Source organism: Orbicella franksi, chromosome 7 (genome assembly GCF_964199315.1).
Source record: "Orbicella franksi chromosome 7, jaOrbFran1.1, whole genome shotgun sequence".
NCBI classification, from domain to species: Eukaryota; Metazoa; Cnidaria; class Anthozoa; order Scleractinia; family Merulinidae; genus Orbicella; species Orbicella franksi.
This window is the reverse complement of record NC_138151.1, coordinates 19,816,325-19,842,542: the sequence shown is the minus strand read 5'-3', so window position 1 is coordinate 19,842,542 and position 26,218 is coordinate 19,816,325. Positions and strand designations below refer to the sequence as shown.

The window sequence follows — 26,218 nt, the reverse complement described above, 5'->3', positions numbered from 1 at the left end:
TATTTTGTCGTTGACTTTAAGTAATGTTACCGGCTGCCAGTTACTTAAAAACCATAAGATTATTTTCGTCCTTTGGTATAAGCGATTTAATTCCTCACCTCTGAGATGTAGATAGCTTGCCTGTTTGAAAGCCTTCATTAAAACAGTCAATGAGATTTCTCCATAAAAGTTTGAAGAAAGTTTCATAAAATTATTTTGTAAAACTGTCGTCACCTGGAGTTTTGCCAGGTTGGAAGCCTTTTAAGGCATTTAACAATTTGCCTTTCGTCAGGTCATGTTCAAGTTCACTTATTTCGTCTTGGCAAAGTTTTGGATTTTGTAGGTTCAAGGTGAATAAAGCAAAGTGATCCCCATAGGTGTTATTTTCTTCTTGCGAGATTCTAGAGGTCAGGGAATTTTTGTAATAATTTTCTATTTCCTTGTTTATCTTAGTCATATCAGAGATAATTTCACCATCTGTTGTTTTAGGTTGGGTTATAATCTTTTTCTCATAATTCCGTTTTTCTAAATTGAAGAAGTATTTCGTTTTTTTTGCCATTTTCGATCCACCTGGTTCTTGTCTCTCTCCATGGAAGCCCACCAGTCTTATCTAAGTGGCTAAGTGTAGTATTCTAATCTCCTACCATAATGACCTTTGAGATACACATTTTAGATACTAGAAGATGGGTGAGTTTTTGCAAGAAAAGAATTGCAATCGGCAGTCAGTCGGTGCATAGACATTACTACAAACAGTTTCTCTGTTGTAAATTTCAAATTAGCAAAAATATACCACCCCTCTTCATCACTTTCTATGGTTTCTAAAGGATAACCGTTTGGTTTTACTAGTATACATACACCTCTGGAATGTTCTGAGCCGTGAGAGAATAAAATCTGTCGACCCCATTCAGCACACCAAATTGTTTCATCTTCTTTAATCTTTTTAGAAAATGTTTCTTGAAGGCAAAAAATTGATGCTTTTTGATTCTTTAGATAACAGAAAATGGCTCTTCGTTGTTCTTGTTTATGAAGACCATGGACATTCAGTGACAAAATCTTCAATTGTGACATGGATTTGCAGACAACAATTAAGCATAAGTTATTCTAAAGGGAACAAAAGTAACACGGATTGCAAAACAAAACTATACCGAGACAAAAAAAAAAAAGCACAGTAACACTTAAAACTTAGTCTTCTGGGATTTACCTGCGTCCTTCCGAAAACTCAACACAAATAAACCAAGGTCAGGTGAAAATTATCAACAAAATCCCAACAATGCTGTCAGTCGTCGAAGCAAACTTAGTACAATGATCACAATTATGTAACATATTTCAAAGTCTGGGAGAAGGAAGAAGGCTACGGGACTAAATGAACTAAATATTGGCTGAATCTTAATTATTGGTGAATCTAATTTAATTTGGTAAGGTCTGTCTCACACTTAATTTGAATAACAAAGCGACTAGATGGGTCCATTTTCACAAAAATGGTGCTGTCCAAAGTCCAGATTCTCCAGTTTCGATGGTCCTTTTTATCTCTAACCTTTTTAAATAGTTCTGATCTTAAGGCAGTCAGATTTTCATTAATATAAACTCTGTCCGCTCCTTCGATGAATCTTCCGACATTAACTTTGTGTAGTTTTGTTCTGTTCCTATGTAATCTATTCATACTGTAATTATTGGTAAATCGGTGCATAATTGGTCTTGGCCGCATATTACCTTTCTTCATGCGGTGTGCTATATCGATGTCTTCAGGTTCTAGGTTGATGTGTAGGGACTTAGCAAGGTCCAGCACAATTCCCTCTATGTTTTCACTTTCCTGCTCGGGTATCCCGTGTATTTCTAACTTGAATTTCCTTGAATACTGTTCCAAGTTGTCATGCATTGTTATCGTGTCTTTCAATTTCTTCTTTAAATTATTTCCTGCTCGATGCTGGTCTGGAGATTGTTTTCCGGTACGTCAACCTTCCTCTTTAGTTGACTGTTTTTCTCGTTAACTGACGGCATCTTTTCTTTTAAATTCTGGTTTTCCTTCTTCATGTCGTCAACCTCTGCCTGAGTAAATTGCAAGCTCCTTTGAAGTTCTGCACAGAGAATCTTTAATTCTTTATGTTCACTAACAAGCAGATTGGTGTTCGCTTCAATTTGAACTACAGCCTCCCATATCACAACTAGCACTGGGTCCTGAGAGTGGGATCTTGTTTCTACTCCATTCGCTGTGTTCTCGCTGGTCACAGTGACCACATCATCTTCTGTCATGTCCGCCATTTGTGAGATGTTGTCAGTTCGTTTTGGCTCTGGCGTTTCCTGCGAGTTTTCACTGCTCAAGCTGCTCATTTCATCTTGCTTGTGTCTTCCTTCAGTTTTATTTTTCTTCCCAAGGCCTTTTCCCCCATTTTCTATCAATTTGAATGTCTACTTCGGGACTGCAGCGGAACGCAGAAAATTGCGTCCCCCTCCATTGCCGCTCTTCCCAGTTCAATGTATTATTGAATTTAAAATGAACGAAAATCATCGTAAAATACCAGAGTAAAATTTAAAAACTTTTGTGACAAACAATAATAAATTGTACTTAATTTTTGGACCTTGAATGAAAACACAACCTTGAAACATACACACTGCTAAGGGGAAAAGCCCTAGCAGACTACCCAGGTACATACAAACCAGAAGTGAACTGAGCAGGTGTGACTACTTATGGGACTATCATGCTAGAGCTGTCAATTGCACTCTGCACTATCTGAAATTGCCCTCACTAGTTTGGTACATGCCCTTTGCAGCTGGGGTCATGTGACTGAATTTTTCCTAGGAAATTTTATATTATGGTCCATATCGTAAAGAATGCCAGAAATGGAAATAGCACATCGAAAATACCAAAATGGCCAAGTTTGAGGCCCTAGTTTGAGTAAGTTTATACAACAGTTTGAATTTTTGGAAAATTCAGAGGGTTTGTATGGAAAATGTTGCTGGGGAGCAAGGCCTTGCTCTCCAACAACTTTTTCCATACAAATCTTATTCTTTCAAAACCTCAGACCGTCAAAAAATCTCATTCTTTAATGATGGGGGCCTCAAACTTGGCCATTTTGATATTTTTGTCATGCTTTTTCCATTTCTGGCATTCGTTAAGTTATAGCCCATAATTTTATGAAAAATAGGTCGCATGATGGCTTGGCTGCAAAGGGCCTATTGTGACCAGATATTTCCACTCTGGAGCACCCTCAAAAATTGGATTTGGGAGGTAACCAAAATTGAAGTAGATTTGTACCTAAAATCAGTTCTCTTCATTGGGCTATACAAACTGTATGCCTTGTAAAAATGCAATTAACTGTATTATTTTAGTAGTCAAGTTTGTTTTATATAGATGAATATAAAATGGAAGGTTGCATTCCCGATTTTGCTTGGGTACAAAGTTACCTCAAGTTTCATTATAACATTGAAAAATTGGCATGCAACTTTTCTCATCCGGAAAAATCTTAAGTAAGTTGAAACCAATGAATATATTTTTGTAACTGATTGCTTTGTGGTATCTCATCATGATGTATCTCGCAGGTGTTTGTAATTTTAGGTTGCATTAAAAAAAGATGATTTTGTCACACGGCTAAGAATTTGATTTCTTGTTTTCAAATTGGTTTTTACTTGTGTCTTTAGCTTTTGTGTGCCATTGTTTTCTAAAATTTTAGCCATTATAGTGCAAGGCTGGAAATTCTGTTGTATTTGGTATTGCTTTGTCTTCTGAAGTCAATAATGAATTATGCACATTCAGTTTTCTTGGCTTCTGTTGGGCATTTTGTCGCATGTCAAAGAAATAATATAATTTCTTGTTTTCTTCTCAGTTTTACACATCACGTTCTTTTTGTTTATATTTTTAGTGCAGAGTACACTATTGGGATGGCTTAAGGGGCTACTGTTTGCTAAGGCATTAAGCACTAACACAATAAGACAATAAAGTGTAAACTTAAATGTTTGGGTAATTAATTAATTTCAATTAATCAATTAGCCTTGCAGGAAGGGAGCTGAGTGGGGTAGGTACCTGTGTGCACTACGCAAAACATGTTATACTTAAGTTCCTTTCCGTGAAAACATGACGACTATATATATGTTTTTGAACATCTCTTGCTATCCTTGTGGTGCTATTCTCTTAAGAACAGAAGCAATTTGCTCGAAACGCATGCACAGATTACTTAGTGTAAGTATTGACTATATGTTAGGTGAAAGACCCATTTTGTATGAGATCACACACAAATGTTGAGTACTTTTCCTTGTGGTAGAACACAACATGTAAGGCGCATGCATTCTACCATTGCTAGTGTGATAAACTCCATTCTTGAGTTCAGATCTGCGTTTTCTTTTTTTTTTTGTTTTTTTTGAGTGATACCACACTCTTGCTTTGACCAGGGATAGCAGCTATAATTATTTCAGGTAACATCAGTTCTTCCTTTTTTAGTGCAATAAAAGAATGCTACTGTGATTGCGTATCATCTGGAATCACTCAAGAAATTTTGTTTGCCATTTTATAACCATTGTGTGTTTGCCAGGGTTCAAATAAAGAATGGATCACATATTGCTACTCCTTAGCAACTTGTTTATTTCCTCTTCTATGAAGGGAGCAAAAAGTTCATATTCAGCCAAAACTTTCCCTCGTTAGTTACATGTAAAACTAGTGAATTTATGACTGAAGAAACTTCGCAATTATTGCCGCAGACTCTGTGGCACTTACTGAAATTGCCAATTAATTTCATCAGTCTTGGAGGTGACTTGATCACCAATGTAGGAAGTAATTTCAGACAAGTAACGATCACTGCCTTCAATACTTCTCGCTGAAACTGTCTTGACAAACAGTAATAAATAACGGTAATTTATCATAAGTTATTTTTTGGCCTTGGAAGAAAATACAAACTTGAAACATACACACTGCTAAGATTATGTCTTATCATAGTTTTGTCTGCTCACATTCTGCAAAGGGGAAAAGGCCTAGTTGACTACCATGGGAGAGGGCCTGTGTGACTACTGTACAAGAGCCGTAAATTGCACTCTGCACTACATGTATCTTAGATTGTCTCACTAGTTTAATACTTTGGCCCCTCATTTAGTCAATGATGTCTGTGGTGACACTTTTTTTATATAAGAATACAGGTGAACCAGTTAAGCAGCCAGTTTTCGAAGTCCCAATTTTCGCTCATACATAATTTATGCTGTATTTGTTACCTGTATTAGGTGTTCACATATTTTGTTGTGAACTGCTGTAAGTCATAGAAATACAGCACTATATACCTTGGAAGAGTAAAGGACAACTATATTTATTGCACCATACTTTTACACAATGCTATGTATGTTATGCCATTAAGTTACAGGTTGGCTTTGTTTTGCTTGAAAGAGTGTTGATTGTCGTATTGTTTCCTTGCATGAAGTCATTTCGTATGATACGTCATTCAAATTGACATTATACCACGCCCCGTGAGTATTTTTTAGTGATCCTGTAATGTATAGATTTAGCTAAGCCTAAAGTGGAGCTCCTGATTAAATAATTAACCATAACTTAAAAGAGGATATTTTTCCCTGGATCAGAAACTCAAAAAATGATCAATTGTGAGCATGATTGTTCAGTGTGTGGTTTCACTATATATTCTAGTTACATTTTAACAAACCATACCTAATGAGGGTACCCAAGATTGCAGAAATTATGTACGCAATATATCAGGGACTTTCCAAGAGACGATTGTGCAAGGAATATGTTGGAAGAAAAGTCAACAACGTGTCAGGGTTTAATTGGTGCAAAATTTTGCCTTTGCATGTGCTCCCTCCCTCTCTCCCAGAGTAATAACCTGGCTTGAACCCGTGATCCAATCAAAAATCCAGTACCTGGTCAGCAGTCAACTTCAAAGAACACGCAACCTCGATGAACTCTTGACCTGAGCCCACGATATGGTCACGTGATACTGGTCAGCAGATACCTTGTTTTGACAGCTGTCAATTAATCATAACATGGATGTCCAATTTCAAAGATGTACCTATGGTAATGGTGCTACTCTCTTATTTTTCTTAAAGTATGGGGCTTGGTGTACATACGTACGTACGGATAGTCACGTGACAACCAAAATTTTTGAGATCGATGGGTTACCAAATTTTCTAAGGTATGGGGCTCCACTCATGCGGCTTCAGCGTGCAGGAGCTCCGCTATTAAGCAGCCACCTGTAATAAGCGGCCAGTTCTTGAAGTCAGGAGGGTGACCATTATATACAGGCTCGACTGCATTGTTTTTCTGGCCGAAGTTGAATATTCTTATTTTTCTGCCGATTTTAGGCTGAAAATATTCTTGTGAATATTCTTAGATTATAGCTTATGACATTTCTGTTTTCGAATGTAGCTGGTGTCTGGATGGTGTTAAAGTAATTTTGGAGCCGGCCTGCAGGAATTAAAGCCTGATTTGACACACATAACTTCCTGTAGAAATGTTATTACACTGTAGCATTGAGCATATGGCTAGTGCTGTTTTTATTGCTTTTTGGCTATTTTTGCTGTTTAGAGAAAGGAAGAATTTTATATGGATTCCTCATGGAAGGGTGTGTTATAATAACCCATTTAGGGTCCCCTAGGTGTGAACATTTCAGCTTCTCAACCCAAGTTGCAAATTTATTTATTTAATTGCGTGCGACCCACCCCTAATTCCTTGATGTTTTTTTACAAATATTTCAGAGCAAGGAAAACACAAAAATAAACCATATGCACAGTACACTTATTCTTTTTAATAAGAATATATTTTATAAGAACATCGAGGCTGAAATTCGAAAAATTTTAAAAATATTTTAAGAATAAATCCGAGGCTGAGAATTTGAAAAGAATGTAATTTTGTGTTGAAAAGTTGTAAATACAGTACAATTATATGTTTTAAACTAATTAATTTAACACATTATTGTCGAAACACATATTTGCTTTCGTACTGGTAAATTGTGCTTTTCCTTTGGAGTTCTTCAACATAAACCAGGCGTAGTCAATCGATAAACATCAATGTCGGAAATCAATTGATACAATCAATATCAATCACTAATTGCTATCAATTGCAATCAATAACAATCAAACTCACAGAAAAAGTTTTTATCGATTGACAAAAATTGCTACGTAATTAACAATAGACCCGTAACCCTTGTGGGCTACAGGTCAATAGCCCATGAGGTGAAGCTGAATGGGCTATTGACCCGTGGCCCTTTAGGACGAAGGGTCTAATTGTTTTAGTATCACCCAACTAGTCGGACAGAAAAGGCAATAATACAGTTAGCAAATGTAAGTTGAAGAAATATTTATTTGGGAATAAAACGAAAGAAAGTGTCATGCTTGATTGCACCAATTTTGCTACTCGAGGAGTATTACTAATAGTCCTCTAGTAGCGTAGCCAATTAAAATCCAGGATTTGCATTAGTCCACTAGTTCGGTGATACTAACAATCGATAATTCCTGTCTTCAGGAGTGTCGATTGTTATTGATTGAATTCAGTAGACAATAACTATTTAACCAAATATCAATTTGGTTGAAACTCAGCCATTACTCCACAAGTATGTAGAGAATTAGAAAGAGGAAAAGGGACTGGCACTAGTCTGACAGTGATGTAATGAATGGTGAGAAAACACCACCAATGCGTCTTATGAAAAGCATTCAGATTATTTGTTAACTGACATTCACTGGACTTCAAAGCTAACAAGATATTGACCAACTGTCGACCAATATTCAGTCAAGTACACGGCACAAAAAATCGCCTTTACCGCGCGTCAAATGTGTTGTTAAAGGTTTTGTAAAGGTCGCCTTTGCACACTTTTGACGATCTGTGACGCGAATCAAAGATCATCTGTGAATAAACCTTTACCACCAAATCAAAGGCACGAAAGGCCGTTTTTACTCACCTGTGAACGCCTGTGTTTTTAGGATTAAAGGTGATCCTTTGATACGCCTTTGTGCACTGTCAAAGGAGGGTCAAAAGTGTAATCAAATTTGTCTGCGATTCAAGTCAAAGGTTTGCTAAAGACGTGGTCGAAGATGGCTGTGACGCAGGCCAAAGGTTTGTCAAAGGTGCTCTGCGTGTTCCGTGCTCGTGCGTCTCGCCCAAACTTCTCGCTCGCGCTCCTCTTTCGCGATTCGCGACCGTTGATCACGTTTCGCGCGATCCACATCTTATACACATTTTTCTGCTTGCTACACTAGCTTTGTAGCACTGCATACGAAGGATGCAATCATATCCGTACTCTTGTTTTATGTCTGACAAGTTTTGAAGATTATGTCAGCTTTAATAAGGTTATTTTGTACCAAAACTCTTGACAAATGTTAACGGAAAAGCGCCCTGGAAAGATCATTGCACCTGATTTTAGGAAAATAAATATACTCAACTTAATTCATCTTAGTTTTAATTTTTTTTTCCCGTTTTTATCAAGAGTAAATACCTTCAAGTACCTTACATAAATGTTTTGGGCTTCAGATTTCAAAAAGCCACGTTATAGGCTTGGTTTCAAACTACACGTAATGCGACTGATCATGAGGAAAACATTGTTCTATCTATCGTGAAAACAACAGTCAACAAATTTTCCATGGTATAAAGCGCATTTATCTAACATTGAAGTACTATGGCTAAATTCTCAGTTCCTTAAATTTAGTAGACCAGACTAGACAATAGAGAGGATAACCGCAAAATTTCGGGAAAGATATGGCAAACTTTGCACAAAAGTCAACTAGTGTAAAAGCCTCCTTTTCAGATGGCACGTACAGTCCGTTGCATGGAACTCCTAATGTTTTGGCAATTGTCCTTTTCTGCTGCTTGCACTTGCTAATTCTTGCATTATAAGTGGAATGGAATACAGTGTTTTCCACTTCTTTCTCATCAAAGTGGTTAAACTGCCTTGTTGGGGTCAATGCCAGGGAAGACACATTTTGACAGAGTCTAAGGCGTTGACGAAATTAATCAATGCATCTTCACTGGATAAGTCCATCCTGTCAACCATTGCTTGTCCGCATTTGTCTAAACAGAAGCAAACAGACAAAAACGTTGGAAATGAATATTAAGGGTGAATCTTGGCATTCTATTCCTTAAAGTTAACCCATGGTTTTTGCTAATATCACATTAATAAAATGTGACCAATCAGATCATTACTCCTCCGAATAGTTTGTGCTTCTGTCAATAGCAAATATGTATTTAATGTTACCGCAGATTTGGAATTTTAATCTTAAACTCAGTCCACTAACAAAAGAACGGTGAAAATAGTCTTGTGTGTAGTCCATAAACATATCTTCGCTCACGCAGTTGGTCTAAACGCATCACGTGACCAAATATGCCCCAGGTAAAACCGGGCAAAATATGAGTAATATTCCTCATTTTCAAAAGATCCAGTGTGTTGCGTAATATACTTGACTGAGGATAATTAACACAATAGCTCCATATTTTGACTTTAAAAATATGTAAGGATATATGTCTTTGGCATTATGTGCTCCTCAAAACGCACGGTTTTCCTTGAGCTTTGCTCTAAGAAAACTGTTTGCTAATCTGGGAACTGGTACTGTCTGTGGACAAATATTTTCATCAGAGTGCATGACACTTTTCAGAGAAATGCATGAGTCAAGGATAGAAGAGGGGACTCAATTGGTAGCCTTTTTTTGTATTTCTACCCATTCTACTTAGAGATTTCGTCACACAGATATGTCATTAAGAGCCAGTTTAACAAGCTGATTTCACCGGCTGAACAAGGGCTTATCCCCAGCTAGAATTTCATAAGAGAACAAAGACTTGGGGTCATTTTAAAAGTGCACAGCTTGGCACAAATAAACAAAAAGCTTAAAGCCAGTTTACCAGTCCATCTGTCTGCCTGTCTGTTACAGACATCTCACAACAAAGATCTTTTATGGTTGCAAAATAGCAATCTAAAAAACCAACAAATCTGACATAAACTGTGACAAGAAATGAGGAATACACACACCTTTGGGAATATTGCTGTTCCTGTGTAATTTCCACAGATCTCTTCATGATCAGTAGTGTTATTTTTTTCCTTATTTTCCTTGTAGATCATATGTGAAAAGGAGCATGTAAACATATTAACAGTTAGCAACTACTTGTACACTTTTTTTCCGCTGAAAAAAATTCCTGAAATTAAATAATTTAACATGAGACATGCCTGCATGGAATCGCATAGCTGTTGCATTCATTGAAACAAAAATCCAGTGTAAGATGATGAATAAAACCACTGTGACTCCCAGCAGCCGCATCTCATAGAGGGAAATGGCCATTATCCAGACAAATTTGCCAACAAAATTTTAAATTAAGTAAAGCAAATGAAGGTCTTTGTCAATTACTTTTACTAAGTTATTATGAAATCCTCTACACCTTAAATTCTCTACTGATCCCATCAATAGTTATGAATTAATCATATTATTAATTTTGCTTGAAAAAATTTGGTTTGGAAACCTGATGGCCAAACCAAAACAGTTGATATTGCAGACAACCACACAAAATTTAGATGCAAAACTCAGTCTTTACCAATCAAAAACCAACATTTCCTGAGACTGGGTTGCAAACTTTGATTCATTTACCAAAAAGATTCCCATCCCTTGCATGTTTTCAACAACATTTTAATTTCTTAATTTTCATCCAGGTGAGCCAGTTGATGTATTTATCCCATAAGAAAGACAACATTTCCTCACTCAATGTCCTTAAATGAACCAAAAAAAACAACTTTTTTTCACAGAGTGATGAGACTATAATAAAAATGATCAATTAAAATAATATTAATAAATTATAGCCAGGTTTTTTCAATCTATTTATATACTTTCTTTGCTGGAAAAAGATATAAAAAGTTGTGGCTGAAGAAGTTATAAGATGGTCTATGCTACAAGATATAGAAATAACAAATGAATATTCCAGCCTTTTACTTACCAAAATGTTGTGATGTTTGGACACTTTGGAGCACTGCATGATTAAACTGCATCTGAGTTGACTATGAACTACAGAGTTGCATATTGTATCCTCTCCCAATTTATTCTGTTAATATCTTCAGTTCTCCTAGAATGGCTAGCTGAAGGATAAAAACAACATTCATAAGCAAATTTCCACTAGTCAGATTTTAATTGGCATTTAATTGTCTACTGCTCAAAAGACCAAGACATGAAACTCTAAAACTATTGGTACTGTCCAGAGAGGTCACATAGTAATATTTTTATGAGGTCAACTTTTTAAGAAGTGTATATGAAATAATTCATCTTTGACTTTCACTTTCACTTTCATCAACTTTTTAATTTGCAACTAATGGCACGTTTGATTTTTATCAAACATTGTAACAATTTCACCTGCTAAAGATAAGCTGGATTATGTGTACTAAAGACAACCATGGTCGAGTGTCGATCGACACCCTTGATCGATACTCTCAATCGACACTTGATCAACGCCTGATCGATACTCAATCAACACTCCATCGACACTCAATCTACATTTCTATTACTCAGTTTTGCAAATGTCACAGGGTAGGTGCATTTGATCACCTGGTATGACACCATTCTTAGCCCAGGAGACAGTTCAAAATGTCAAATGCCTGGCAAGTTCGTGGGGGGGGGGGGGGGGGTGGGTGGCCAGGAGATAGTGGAGTTCCAAATGACTGATCCATAAGCCTGATACAACAAATATCAAAACATATTTTTACTACAGTTGCTACTGATCTCGCAAACTGATTGTCATCACAGTGGTCAAAATTTGTTGTGGACTCACTCGGCTGTGTTTCACGGGTCCACAACATTTTGGCTACTGTGATGATGCGTATCATTGTCAATAAGAGTGCAGACCACGCTAAACCACATTCAATTTGTTAAATTCACACCAGTGAAGTCATTTATCAACATCAATGAACAAACATCATCATAATTTCAACTGTGGCAACAAACAGAGCTTTTTTCAATAGAGTGGTAGCTAGAGACAAAGCAAAAACTTATCCATAGATTAAATTTTCAGAGTCAACAACTCTTTCAATGGTATAATTAATATAATAATTAAGTCAGGTCGAGATGGTTTGTCATGCATGGCTGACAGAGTTTTCCCTTCAATGCAAATTTCCTTTACATTTACATGAGCTTTCTCTCAAGGGAATTGCTTAAGCTCAGAAATTACCAGAGGCATTGTGCACAACAATTTATATGAAGATAGGGTTAAGTTTAAGCTTAATTATTAAGTTACGTTTATTTCAAGCACTGATCATGCTAAAATCTATGCTATGACGGACACTTCAATTTAATGCACAAGACTTGACTGAGTAAGGAAAAAATATTACCTTGGTCAACTTTTGTAAATAAGTATATGTGAATTGAAAATAGTCTTGTCTTTTCTTAACGAAGAGCTTTGCCGATGAACTGAGATTCAGTCAAGTGCAATTAATCTTCGACCAAAATGTTTTCGCCGAGGATCTGTCCTACTATGAATATACGCAATTCATAGCTCTTTATTCCTTTATGTAGCCATTGCTGCGTTTAATTTACTTTTTCAACTCCGTTATTCTCTGAACATTGAAAAAAAATGAACGAAATTCAAAAACTTACCTTTCCTGGTCCAAAACACAATGAAAATTTCACCAGATCTGCCATAATGAAGCCAAGTGAAGAAAAATGTCTGCTTTCCTCACAGCCGACTTCGTTGACCTTTAGTCTCTTGCTCATTGGCCAGAAAAATGTGGGAAGCCGTTGGCAGCCGCGTTTTTCCCGCTGTTTTCAAGCTGTTTTCTTGTGCCACCTCCAGGTCAAGTGAAAACTTTTTTATTACAAAAATACACATTGGCAAGAAAGCAAGCTTTCATTTAATCGTCAAAACAGAAAAAAATACGAAAACGCAGGCTATTAGGGTGTTAAAAGAGGTGTCGCAGGATATGGCCATATTTGACCTTGCCTTTGACATGACATGACGTAGAATCAAAGTTGTACAAAGCCATGGCGCCTTTGAATGCCTTTGACATAAGAGATCAAAGGTATGCAAAGCCGTGGTGTCTTTGAACGCCTTTGACATAAGAGATCAAAGGTATGCAAAGCCGTGGTGTCTTTGAACGCCTTTAACGCGCGTCAAAACTTAAGTCAAAGTTATTGACATGTTTGACCTCACCTTTAACAGGGATCAAATGTATAGCAAATCCATAAGATATTTGATTCCTCCTTTGACGTGAGTCAAAGGTGGAGTCAAAGTTAAGATCACATTTGCCCTCTTCTTTGTCATGGATCAAATGTATCGGCAAAGCCATGACAGTTTTGACATACATTTGACGCACGTCAAAGTTTGGATCAAAGCTATGATCATATTTGACCTCGACTTTGATCAGGATCAAATTTAGAGTAAATCCAATTTTTCGTGCTGTGGTATTGACCCAGATCGTGACCAACGTTGACTGACATATAACTGATAGTTGGCGAATATACCACTGACTGTATCATGGTCGATACGTCAACCAACGCCATGAGCATCATTAAGTGGGCTATTGGTCAATACTAACGTGTGTTGTTCGAGTGGCAAGCGGTATGTTGCCTGATACTTGATTGAGTATTGACTGATACCCGGTCAAGTATCAACCAATATATTGGTCAAGGTCCCCCATAAGAAACATGATCCGATTTTTGGACACTTTCATCTTTGTTACTCTTCAGGAGGCTTACTACAGTTTTTCTGAGACTCAGTAGCGCACGCTATGATTGCCTGCCATACACCAGTATTAATCGGACATGCAAAAATGACGTACGTAACCCTAAGAAGAAACGAAAACCACTTGAGGATTTGAAAGGTGTTAATCACTTTGGTATACCTAGAAATAGTTTCAAACTCCGTTCAAACATGTGTTTAAGCCTAGGGCCAAAAGAATATGACGAAAAAGCTCTATAAATAACCGGTAAAAGAGCCCTAATTTACTCTTGCTTTCTCTCACGCGATACATGGCGTCACATGAGTGGGCGCTTAAATAAAGGGCATGCGCAATTCAATTCTCGTCCAAGGTTGTAAAAGCTAGTCTTTGATTAAGGATTGCTCGAAAACCTCCCATAAAACCCATGATGAAATTTTCACGGTTGATTTGTTGGGGTGAATCACCTTTAAACGCAAAATTTTAAAAACATCTGTAAGACAGATTTTGAGCTATTTTTGATCTCACATTTTCTTAGTTTGGAAAAGATCTCTTACAGATTTTTATTTTACTTTGTATGAATGTTAAATCAGAGCCAATTTCTTATTCCTGAAATTTTGAGGTGGGGTCATAAGGGTAGATTGTGAGAAAAAACGTAATTTAACCTACTAGTGCCCAGTCTCTTCTTAGGTACTCAGTCGTTCGTTTTGGCGATTTGTTGACATTTAATTGTTAAAGTGTCACATAGAATGGTAAAAGACTTAAGCAAACAGTAAATAGAGAAAGGAAAAACATCTTGGAACGTTTTTGAAAAGAGTTAAAAGTTGGGCTGTTATAATCTATCAAAACTGTAGTAAGCCACCTTAAGAACCCTATTGTCCTTGACAGAAACTTAAGGGAGACTGAGTGTCAGCTTTTGCCACTAACATTTCTGGGATGCTTTGGATACTAAACATGAGCTATGATTGATCAATGGTTTCCAAAGGCAACAATTGACCAATCATAGCTCACATTGGTTGCCCAATCCATCCCAAGCTTACCTTAAATCTTCCCAAAGTTTCTGTCAACAGCAATTAGTTAAAAATGACTTGTGAGGTTTTGGTGTTCATGGGAATGGAGCAACAATGTGTGGTCCCAGATAATGCCCATTCTCCCAGAGAGAGAGAGAGAGAGAGGGGGGACTGTCTGACCTGTGTCCACCCTCTGGAATTTCCACTCCCCATGAGGAATATAGCTATTTTTTTTTATCACACAGGTGCTGAAGAATAATGATATTTATTTGCACTTAACCCCTGCTATTATGAACTGCTGTTTCCCTTGAGGGCTCAAATAGACAAGGCTCAACTGTACCAATATTAGTTATTACATGAATGAGCTGGCTCCAAGAGCCCTTTGATTCAATCTGCAAAGTATGATAGAAAAAGCACTGGAAAATTGATCTGGATTCTGATGCCACTTTTTGTGTTTCTACAAATCTATAGAAACACAAGTGAAAGTTATGAAAGCCGAGGAGGGACTTTGGACTTCAGAGGTCTGACTTCTGAGTTCCGACTTCCGAGTTGCGACCTCCAATTTCTGACTTCCGAGTTCCAAGTCCCGAGTTCCAACTTCTGACTTCTGAGTTCTGACTTCCAACCTTCCACCTCTGAGTTGCGACTTCCAACTTCCAACTTCAAAATTTGAATGATCAATCTCCGACGTGCAATTTATTTCCCTGGAAATGGGACCAGATTTTATTACTTGATAGTTATGTTTTGGTAAGTTAGTGTTAAGCTGCATTGGGGGTCATTTACTTACTTGTTATGTGAGTCTAATTTCTGAGAAACTAGGAACAGATACTATTTGTGTGCAAACCATGTTGGCAACGCAATGGTATTGAATCGAAGGTGTCGCCAAACAAAGATCGTAGTGAACTGAAACTAACAAATTATGTAGTGCCATTACATATGGATGCTTATTTTATTTATACACAGTTTAGTCACATTTAGTCTTCCCACTTTTATTGTGTGTACCAGCATGTGCAATCCTTAGTGTTTGGAATTGCTTTTCTCTGGTCAAGAGAAAACTTCACTAGCCCTTCATTCTACATTATTAAATAAAAAATTGCTTTATCTTGTTGCTCTTCTGAGAATTTTCTGCATAATTTTGCTATAAACTCAGATGAAGAGACTTCAGTTCAGTTTTGATTTTTTAATGTTAAAAAGATTTTTGACCAAGCTACTGCCCACCAAAAAAAGCATGCACAACTGAATTGTGAGGAAAAAATTTCATGCCCCAGAAAATTCCCACCCCTTCTTCCTTAAAAGAAAATAATGGTCCGTCACCTTATGATGTAAATAATACCACATCCTGTTGTGCAATATGTTTCTCATTGGGCAGCACTGGAGAACCACTGAATTTTGACTGATACTATTGCTTACTGTTGCTATTGCTTACTATTGGCTATTACTGATACTAAGTAAATAAACTTGTGAAATAGTCTCACCATGTGACTGAGCTCCTTTAAACATCAGAAATATGAATTCTTAACTACATATTGCTTGGCATTAGTGCAGAAATAGTGCTCAGGGCAGAGAGGAGCTCCCTTTTGAGACGGGATGCTCATCATCTCACTTAGGGGTCTAAATTACAGATTTTTGGTGTCCAAGAAGATTTTTGACCCCAAATACAATAGCTTAACACTAACTTAGCAAGACACAATTATACCGGTAATACAATATTGAAATCTGGCTCGAAACCTGAAGTCTGATTTGGTTAAGAATATATGACACAAACAACAGTGATAAACATTGTAATAAACGTCGTGATAGATGTGAATGAATTACTGTGGAATTGTGATAAACATTGTATTCCAATGCATTCTTAATCAACCTATGATGGCATAAGAACAAGAGTTTATAAGATTCTGATTTGGTTAAGTTTGACTCGATTTCCAAGGTAATAAGTTGCAAGTCAGAAATCATTTTGGATTCAGAAGGTGGAAGTCAGAACTCAGAACTCAGAAGTTGGAAGTCCTTCATTGGATTTCGTAGCAAGCATAGGAGAATACAAAATGCTGTCGGAACACAAGGCACAGGGGAGTATTAAGTTTTCATGGATTAGTAGACGTCAGAGTTTTCCCTCTGGGAATAATGCCTTAGGGCCCACCATCTCATCTTGAATGACCTTTGATCACATCAAATATTGGAAATATGGATACATCAACTTATTTGTTTTAAATATCATTATTTTTTATTAACAGTTTCCCTTTTTAAAATGGCATTACAATACATATGGTACCATGCAATAATTTTAACCTAATACAATTTATTTTCTAAAGGTGACAAAGTTTAGCAATTTTAGCTGGTGAACTATTGTAGTGCACCACCATAGCTAAGTGTATATTCACATTAAACCAGTATTGTATTGTACAGTATGGTACGGTACAGTATGGTACGGTACAGTATGGTACGGTACAGTATGGTACGGCTGGCTGTTCTGAGCCACAATTCACTTGTTTGTCTGGCACCACTAGACTAATGTCCATCAAGTGGGTCCTAAGGGTTGCCATAGAAGGATGTGATTACATCAAATGTTTTTTTTTAAATGCTCAGTTTATGTGGTTGGTTCCATAGGAAATTCTTGATCAGATTGGAAGACAAAGTCCTGGAGAACCAATAAAGACCAGGTATTATTAATAATGTAATTGTATCTCCCTACATTGAATGTTTTTCATGACAAAATATTAAGAACTGTTGCCTTCACACATATTCGAGACTTATAGTTTATAAACATTATCTCTCTCTTTCCTAGTGGACAAACACCATCTACAGATGCCTTTATAATGGAACATAAAGTCAGCACACGACTTAAAAGGTAATCAGGTCTTGCAGTTGTTTACTCAATCTTTTTCTGAGGATGATAACAATGTTGTCATGGGTTAAGATTATGGTGTAAGTATTTGTCCACTCTAAAATAACTTAGATATGTAATTGTGTAACAGTTGAACAAAACTATGGTGAGTGTTATTCTTACAGTAAAAATTCCTTATTTAGTTTCTCTTTATCATCAAAAGGAGGATTATTATCAAATTAACCTTCTTGTTTTGATGTGTTTGAAAGACAGGCAGAGAAAATTCTAATGCAGGGCTCCACGTAGTTTTGACTGCTCAAATCATGCACTAAAATATTATAGCCCTGTTTGGGACATTGTCATCTATCCAATGATTCTGTCTTTGAAATGTTGAGGGACAGTTGTAAGTGTGTCAGTAACAGCGGATGCTTATATTCAATGATTATATGTACAAAATATTATTTGCCTTTAATACTGTGAAAGGTCACTGAGAAAGGTAACAATAAATGTAGATTGTTCAGAAACTAATTTGTGGACCAAGTGATAAAATTATTTTTATGCTGTCTTTTAGCAACACTCTCAAAGTAAAGTACAGTGGACATAAACTTCCTTCCTGCCACTAGACAGATTTGTGTTTGGTAGTTTTGGCTTTGGTTTATAAATAGCCAACCAGTCAGCTTTCCACCAGTTGGGATTTTTAACAAGTTTCTGTTCATTTTTGTTTGCCTGTTTCAGTGTCCCCAGTTAGTACCATAGCGTGCACTTAAGAGTTACTGACTGAAAATATCGAGAATGGCTGGCCAGGTTAGAAAAATCGAAAATCCTGAAGCTTTGCCTAAAGAACACTTTTAGGGAGCTACTTTTGAAAATATTATTCCAAGTTTCTTAGAATTTAAAGTCTTCAAGAAATCCACTAAAAACGAAAATATAGCTTTTTACCTTATTAAATATGCAAAAATATCTGGAAAATTGACAAAGTTCTCGGTATTTGCATTGAAACAATTTACAAAACTAGAACACAAGGTAAACTAATATCGAAAAAAATTTCTGGGCAATCGAGGTTCACACAGGTAAAATGCAAAAGTTCACGACAGTCTCTTCTCAAATTTGCATAATGCGGTATGTTCAAAGAACTCTATTGTTGAGTACTCTAGTCTGTTTTTGTTCCATTTGTGGACCATGCTTTGTGGGAAACGCAAAAAGAGAGTTGATCCATGTCGTTATTACAACATTGTTTCATTATTTCACGCAAGGTACATAAAACTACAGAAAAAGCCCAAAATATAAGATCAAAGTCACCCAGACTAAACACGCTACATGTATTACGTGATGCCAGTCACGCAATATATATTTTCAGTTAGCTCCAATTGAAATTTCTAGATTATTGAGGTTTAGACACTTGCTTATAATAGAGACATATCAGGGTTTGTCTTTCCCGTTTATATACACTCGATTAGTCTGCAAATATTCGACAGGAGACTGGTCTTTTAAAGTAAATTTTAACATGTCTCGATTTTGATCTTGATGGGAAACGAATTAATTAGATGCACTAAATGAAACGAAGAGGTTTTATTAACGTGATCCAGCTAGACCAAGGAAGCAAGTTTTCTTGTTTGAAATCAAGTTTTCTGTTTGAAATCTATGATCCCGCGATCTGACCTCGGTTGGAATTCAGTCTAGTCCAAACATCGCGTTTCTGCCGTTCCGACCTCAAATAAATTTGTCCCGGCAGTAGCAATGACAAGAGAACAGCAGTGATTCCAAACATCGAGTTCAATCAGTCGCGACGAAGATCAGAAGACGCTTGCTTTACTGAAGGCCATTTTAAATGCTGCAAATATTAGCAACGGCAGCTGATGCAGCAGGCTATGAATTCAGTTCGGCACGGTATAAGAGCACGCCGAAGCCAAGTCGCGCTACACGGCATACACGGAAACTCATAAAACTAACGCGAGTTCTCGATGTACATCGTAGGAGTTAATCTTCAAAAGGTCCACCGCGAGAGCTTTTGCGGTGCCTTTTACAGGGGTTGAGCCGAAAAATATGACGGGATAATGTGTTATGTAAATGGTTGTCACTTTAATCATCGATTTTCCCTCTTAGGAATATTTCGAGTAGTCCGTTCTATAGAGAGACTTTTCAATTTTTGTCAATTATGCAAATAAGTTCACCTAGCCTTAAAAACGTTTGTGTTTGCTGGCACGTGTTCTTACTGGCCAGAGTTTTTGTTCCAAATACTGATTGAAGAAGACCAAAAGTTAACCCATTGACTCCTGTCTCGGCCGTAACTGGCCATGATGAGCCTTGGCCTTTCTTCCACTTCTGACGTCATCACCATTGACCAAAATTGGCATCATCTATGCTCAACTTCTGCAGGAGGAAAAGATCTTTCCAATGATACCCAGATCAGAGTGATCAGCCCAATGGAGCCTGAGATATGCACAAAAATGCTCAAAAAGTTGAGTGAAAAACTCAGAGCAAAATTTCCTGCCCCTACACGTGGCGACTCCATGTCAAAACTTGCCTGTCTTGATGATGCTTTCTCAGAATGGTTTAAACTGGAAGCAAGCCCAGTAGAAGGTAAATCACTGCAGCAAAAAGAAAAGAAAAGGAGAAAAAGGAAAGGCTAAAAAAATAAATAAATAAAAAAAATTGAAAAGCCTAAAGACGTAGGTCACTTTCTCGTCCAAAAACTCAAAATTTTGATTTCTGCACATGCCTGAACGAAAATGTTCTAAAACGCAATGTTAGTGGAAAGAAAGGCATGCTGTCATGTTGCAAATGCCCGTTTGAGTAGATTGGAGCTAATTTGGCCCACACACATATAAGGTGGGGGTTCTGGCACAGTGGGCAGCAAGAGGGCAAAAACCGTCCGAAAAAAGCCCCCCAGTTACTTCTCCTCAGACTAAAGCTTCGGAGAAGTAACTGGGGGGCTTTTTTCGGACGGTTTTTGCCCTCTTGCTGCCCACTGTGTCCAGAACCCCCCCAGACTAAAGCTTTGGAGAAGTAACTGGGGGGCTTTTTTCGGACGGTTTTTGCCCTCTTGCTGCCCACTGTGTCCAGAACCCCCACCTTATATGTGTGTGTGTAACACAACAGAAAAGCGAAAAAGCTGGTCCATCGTCCGTAATCAATATGCGCAGATGTGCCCTTCACTTGTTTGTACAAAAATGTGCCACAAATTTTTCCTATTGGAGAAGTGCATGCTCATTGTATATGCCGACATGGCTGCCTGTGGACTTTCAGAGGCCATTCAAAACCTCCCTCCAGAGCTTTGTGAGATTCTCAAGGAGTACGTAGCGTTAAAAATAAAGGAAAAAAAGGAAGTGGGGTGGGACAAGGTACACAAGAATATTTTAAAACTGCCTTTCTGTCAATACAGGGAGCAGATTGTGCCGATGGTTATTTGTTTAGAATATCTGGACCCTGTTTCAAAAAGGAGGGAACTGTTCATAAAGCAACGCTAAGACAGCCGATAATACCTCTCGTAGAAGCCACCCCTGAGTACAAGAATTTTTTAAAAGTATGCTCTGGGGATGGTTATGACTGGCACGAGTGGTTCCTTTTTGGCAGAGAGCGTTAGCGAAAAAGGCGGCGACAAACCTTCGTTGGAAGCAAAAGTTTTGTTTTGAAATCGGCAAGTTGCGTGACATTTTTCTCAGAGGACTGGAACCAAATATTCCCCAGGCTCCTTGGACGAGCAGTACAGAAAAACATGGAGGACAACTCAAGATTTTTTGTTTGGGCCGAAAAAACGAACCAGAACAGAATTCACCGAAAAATACCCTCAGTCAACGCACTGTAAGTTATTTTTTCACCACAGAAGCTGCCGAAGTGAAGCGAGCAGGAGGAAACGAGCAAACAGCAAGATTCGATCGCTCGTAACATGAAATATTTTTGAACAAGAGCCTTGATCGAGCCTGTTTAAGTTTCCTCTGCTTCTCGCATGGCTTCAATGATTTGATATGTTATGTCTGACCTCTTTCTGCCAAACAGGCGTAGCAAGTTCCGTGAAAATAAAGCAAATAGCGTGGAACAGCACAAGCATTTTGGCCTTCAGAACTGTTGTTGGGATATAATTTATTCAGGCAAGCTCTAAATATAGCTCAAGCATGACATCATCTCGCCACCAAAAGCGCATGACATCATCTCGCCACCCAAAAGCACATGCGTATGTGTAAAAACCAACAGATTTAGGCAAAAGACACAAGCACACCACAAGTGAAAGGATTGGCGACAGGATCAATGTATATAGCTTGAGTAGTTATACTAAAAATCAGCGAGCAAATGATGGTGCTTTGGGATGTGAGGGTGGCCACCTCTGATTCCTAATACGGCATGTACAGGCGCTTGTCAGGGGTATGGGGTGAGGCCGTCCACAGTGACAACCCCGGGTGAACCCGCCCAGCCCAGTGGAGACTGGGAGGTGCTCAGAGGTCCCTCGAGACCTCAAACCTCGTCCGGAGGTAAAACAGGACAGCTGCCTTGTCAGCGGCACGAAAAGTCCTAGCCGGGGCTAGGCAAAAGAACAGGCAACAAGCACCTCCCGACAGGGTTTTGCTTTTTTGTGTGACCTGTCACGCAACGTCACGCGTGACAGTAACGTAACCCAGTCACGCAACGTCACGCATGAAGGTAATGCGGCGTAACACAATCACCTGTTTTTGATAAGGCAAAGAGAGAGTTTTGTGTTTTTTCACTCAAAATTTAGTTCAAATCAGCTGTTTAATCCGCAAGTTTTTTTCTATATTCTTCCCGAACCTGGTTTCTTATTTTTTCAATATCTGGCTGGATCGGATTTGTTTGTATTCGTGCAAAGTTCGAGTGTAAAGTCTCTTTAAGCTGGCGATATTTCTGCATTTCACGTGTGATCAGTTAAAACTCCGTGTCAGAAACCCGATTATCATTAAGAGCCTCTGAGACGGCGAGGTTAATCGAGCCATGTTTTGCAATTGCCAGAGAATGTATTCTCGAATGCTTATTGACTTTGCGTTCAAGCTTCTTGTTGACAACGGACAGGCCAGTGGAAACATCGCCAGATAAAGTGGCAATCCCGGCAACAGGCGCGCCGACAACAATTCCAACACCGGTGAGTGATATTGCAACAGCTCCAGAAGAAAGAACTGCCGTGAAGGCGCCAAGGCCAACCAGGGAATAATGAAGTGCTTTCCGGGCTTTTTTGTATTTTTTCAACACAAGCCTGTAATGCTCGACCTCAGCAGATATTTCTTTTTCAATTCTGCTTATCTTGGTTAGCCAGAAATTTTCGGCATTCATCATTTTGGGAAGGCTTGGATAGATTCTTCTTTCATTCTCAGCAGGTGGCGAGCTTGGTGGCAACAGATTTGCCAAAGACATTGCGTATATCTATTGAAATTTAATTTAACTCTTATTCAAAAAGAAGCGGCAGGCCCTTGAAATCAAAGAGTTCGCCATTTTCATCTTTGACACTAATCGTGATGCTATTTATAAACTTGTCTGTAGAAGCGTCACGGAAAGCATTTTGCGATGAGTCCATGTTATAGCTGACTTTTTCATAAGGCTTTCCTCTGATGTCAACCTTGGCAAGAAGGTCTGACTTCTTTACATTCAAAAAGTTTTTTGTCGAGTCGATGAGATCGCAGTGGATAAAGTAGCAACTCGGCTGTTAAGGTTTTTGATATATTCTTTCCTCATATCTCTCCCAATTCCTAGAAAATTGGCCAAACCATAATCAACTGAAATTTTTTTCAGTGTCGATGATGTATCCCGGTTTGTAATTTTAAGAACAGAATTGGGGTTATTCGTTTCAACAGCCAATATTTCTGTCTTCTTATAATATTCAAAACTGGATTTCAGTTCTTTTACGATGCTTTCGACATTGTAATGCCCTTGAGGTGATGATGCAATCACGGCATTTGTTTCTTTAAAAAATATTCTGCCAACGCGAATCATATTATGCCACGAGTTGAAAAAAGAACAACTCAAAAGTCTGACATAGCTTGCTCCTGGGAGCGGGTCTTCTAAATAGATAGTCTGCCCGTTCTGTTGCGTGACGATGGTGAGAACAACCATTTTATATTCAACAAATAAAATTGTGTTCAAATAATATGGCGAATATGTGGAGTGATATCCGTCAAGATCCCGGGTTTGATGATTCCAAGTTTTTGAAAAAAGAAGATGCTGCAAAGAAAAAGGCATGGACAAACTTTTTAAACCGCTTTCCAAAAGCGGACAAAAGCAGGTTCATTTCACAAGCAATGATCGACGAGAAGAAAAACGTAACCGCAGAGGTGTTCTTCAAAGAAAGCAAAGGCTCGTTTCAAAGTGTCTTCGGCTCAGACAGAAAATATTGGAGCTCGGAAATGAAAGAAGCACTTGGTTTGGGAGACAGTGGGGGTTTTCCTTACCAATTGGCTCCACTTGGTTCAAAAGTTTCCCTGCCCATCCCTGCGGTACCTTTCGACGGTAAAGCGCCAAGCTTGAAGGAAATATTCGACGCCCCAATCCAAATCTACGTCACGCCTTATCAATATTTCACGACAAAATTCCGAGAAATATTTCAAGAAACCAAACTCAGGCACACTTCTACAGTCGAATCAAAATGCTGGTTAGGAGGGCCTGACATAAAATATTGGCCACAACAGCTCAACTTCGCGGTTTTCTGCGCGACACAGGGGTGCGGAGTTTCTCGCGAAATCTTTGACAGCGGGTTGGATCTCCCCCGCAGATAAGAGCTTTCTACAAATTCCGCGTATATTTCACGGTCAGGCGCATTTTGTACCAGCAAGGAGCAATTCAGAGCATGATTGCTTTGCCCGGAGATCTGCCGTTCAACCAATACAATAACAATTACGACGTCGCTTCGTACAAAAGGATATGCAACGAGTTCGGCATTCCCCCCTCGAGCGATTTCCGTTACACGCACGGGCCAAACCAGAGTCTATGAAGCGTTTACGTGTACGCGTCAGGCGCGACTAAAACTGACTACCAATACCCTGGATGGAACAAATTCAGCAATGAAGGTGGCAAAGTGATAAAAGGGGACTTGATTTATTACATCGAGCCGGGTGCCTCTTCTGATGCTCAAGCGGACTGGTTCGCACCAAACACCGCAAATGGTTTGATGCAGGGGGGCTTGTCGAGAATAAATCAGTCAATTGAGGCTTTCGTTTACTGCATCCTGGGTGCGCAAGTCAACGTCCGCAGCAGCATTCTCGGCTCTGGCGGTCGGGCAAGAGAAGCCCAGAGTGAGTTCCTGGTGCTGATGGAAGACGCGATCAGACAGGCCGACTTGGCCGCGCACGTGCAAAGGTACCAGCTCGCGGTGGATCAAGCGAAGGTCAGGCTCAATCTCGCTGTTGCCCCCATGGCCTGGCTCATGTCCGCGCAGATGATAATAAACACCGCAAGCACAATCGGTTACAACAACAAGCTGAAACAGGCGGTCTCTGGTATGTAACTTGGTGTGAACAACGAGGTAAACCCGGAGACAAAAAAAGCTGGGCTCAAAATCATGGCAGGCGGCCTGTCAAAAATTAACCCACCCAACAGCAATCCATCCAACCCAATACACAAAGCCGCAACAACCGAATCAAGGAAAACAGCTCCATCCGAAACTCAACAAGCACAGCCACCGGCGCAAAAAATTGAGCCCACGGTTCTGGATAAAACACCGCAACTTGAAATTAACAAAACGGCAGTAATTGTCGGTGTTGTTGGATTATCAGCGTTGCTGTTCATGGCTTGGCAGTAGTTAACGCTGCAAGAATGAGCAGCCAGGTGTGCTCGGCCAGAAACGCGACGATTTGGCCGGCGGCTTTGAACAGGAAGCTCACGATTGAGCCAATCATCCCGGGAAGCAGACAACCAAGTTTCGCGGCAATATCTTTGAGGCCGTTCCCCAAAGCTTTGCCGGTGGCTTTCAAACCTCTGGTAAGGACCCCGATGACAGCATTGATTGTGGTCCCGGCAGCGAGAAGAATGGCGGTGAATGACACGCCATATTTTTTGAAGATCTCCTTGACCCTTTCCAAGAGAGGCCGCCCCCTTTCCCTTTCAGCAATCTGAGTTTGCAAACGTGTGATCTTTGTCTCTTTGTGCAACTCTGTCTTCTGCGGCTTCTTTTTCGGACGGCGAGGCATTCACATCTTGGATCATCGCCTTGTCTTCCTCATTTTGGTGCTGCAGCTCGCTTTCCTGCTCTTTCAGGTCGTCCAAAGGTTTTGTTTGGTTCAGCCTTTCTTCGACATTGTTTCTTTCACTTTCTTTTGCCACGAGGCTGGCTCTAAGTCTGTTGACCTTTGCTTGTTCTTCTTCTTTGTTTTTTGCTTGTTTTTCAAGCGCGGTCACCTCTTTTTTTGCGTTTTCTAAATCTGCTCGTAGATTCTTTTGCAGTTGCTTCAGCCTGCGCAGTTCTGCTTCACTTTCAACATTGGAACCATACTCATCATGAAATGCATCAATCTTTGTTTGGTTTCTCTCTATTCGTTGCCTAAGCTCCTGCACCTCTTTTGAGGCTTGTTCCCTTTCTGCAGCGAGCGTTTCTGCCTCTGTTAATTATTTTTCAGTGTCTTTCAAATTTTGTCGGACGGTTCTTATGGCCTCATTATCTTTATCAATAACTTCTTGCGCCATCTGGCCAAGAGAGTCTTTTATCTCTTTTGAAAGTTGTGGGTTTAGCCGTGTCCTGCCTGTACTCTTGTCTTTGGTGAAGAGTTTATAAAGTTTTTTGCCAAAGCCCTTCATTTTGACATTCAGTTCGCCCTTTCTGTATTCAGTTTCTAGATTTATTGCGCTTGCATTCGGAAAAACCTTCGTTAAACTGTCCCAGG

At 38.9% G+C, this 26,218-nt stretch overlaps 1 protein-coding gene and 1 long non-coding RNA gene across 3 annotated transcripts in view; one reads left to right on the top strand and one right to left on the bottom strand.

Moving 5' to 3' along the window:
* Window positions 1-26,218, top strand: part of LOC145492288 (nuclear factor related to kappa-B-binding protein-like) — a 182,985-nt gene that overhangs the window by 65,325 nt on the left and 91,442 nt on the right. For both annotated transcript variants that reach the window (XM_081471698.1, XM_081471697.1), the window contains exons 7-8: window positions 17,189-17,241; window positions 17,367-17,429. In XM_081471698.1, the coding sequence (XP_081327824.1) occupies window positions 17,189-17,241; window positions 17,367-17,429 (116 nt within the window). The remainder of the gene's footprint in view (window positions 1-17,188; window positions 17,242-17,366; window positions 17,430-26,218) is intronic.
* On the bottom strand, window positions 8,886-11,178 carry LOC145492542 (uncharacterized). Its single transcript, XR_014050015.1, has 3 exons — window positions 10,871-11,178; window positions 9,918-9,995; window positions 8,886-8,965 (listed from the first exon to the last, which is right to left on the bottom strand). It is a non-coding gene; the product is annotated as an uncharacterized LOC145492542 (long non-coding RNA).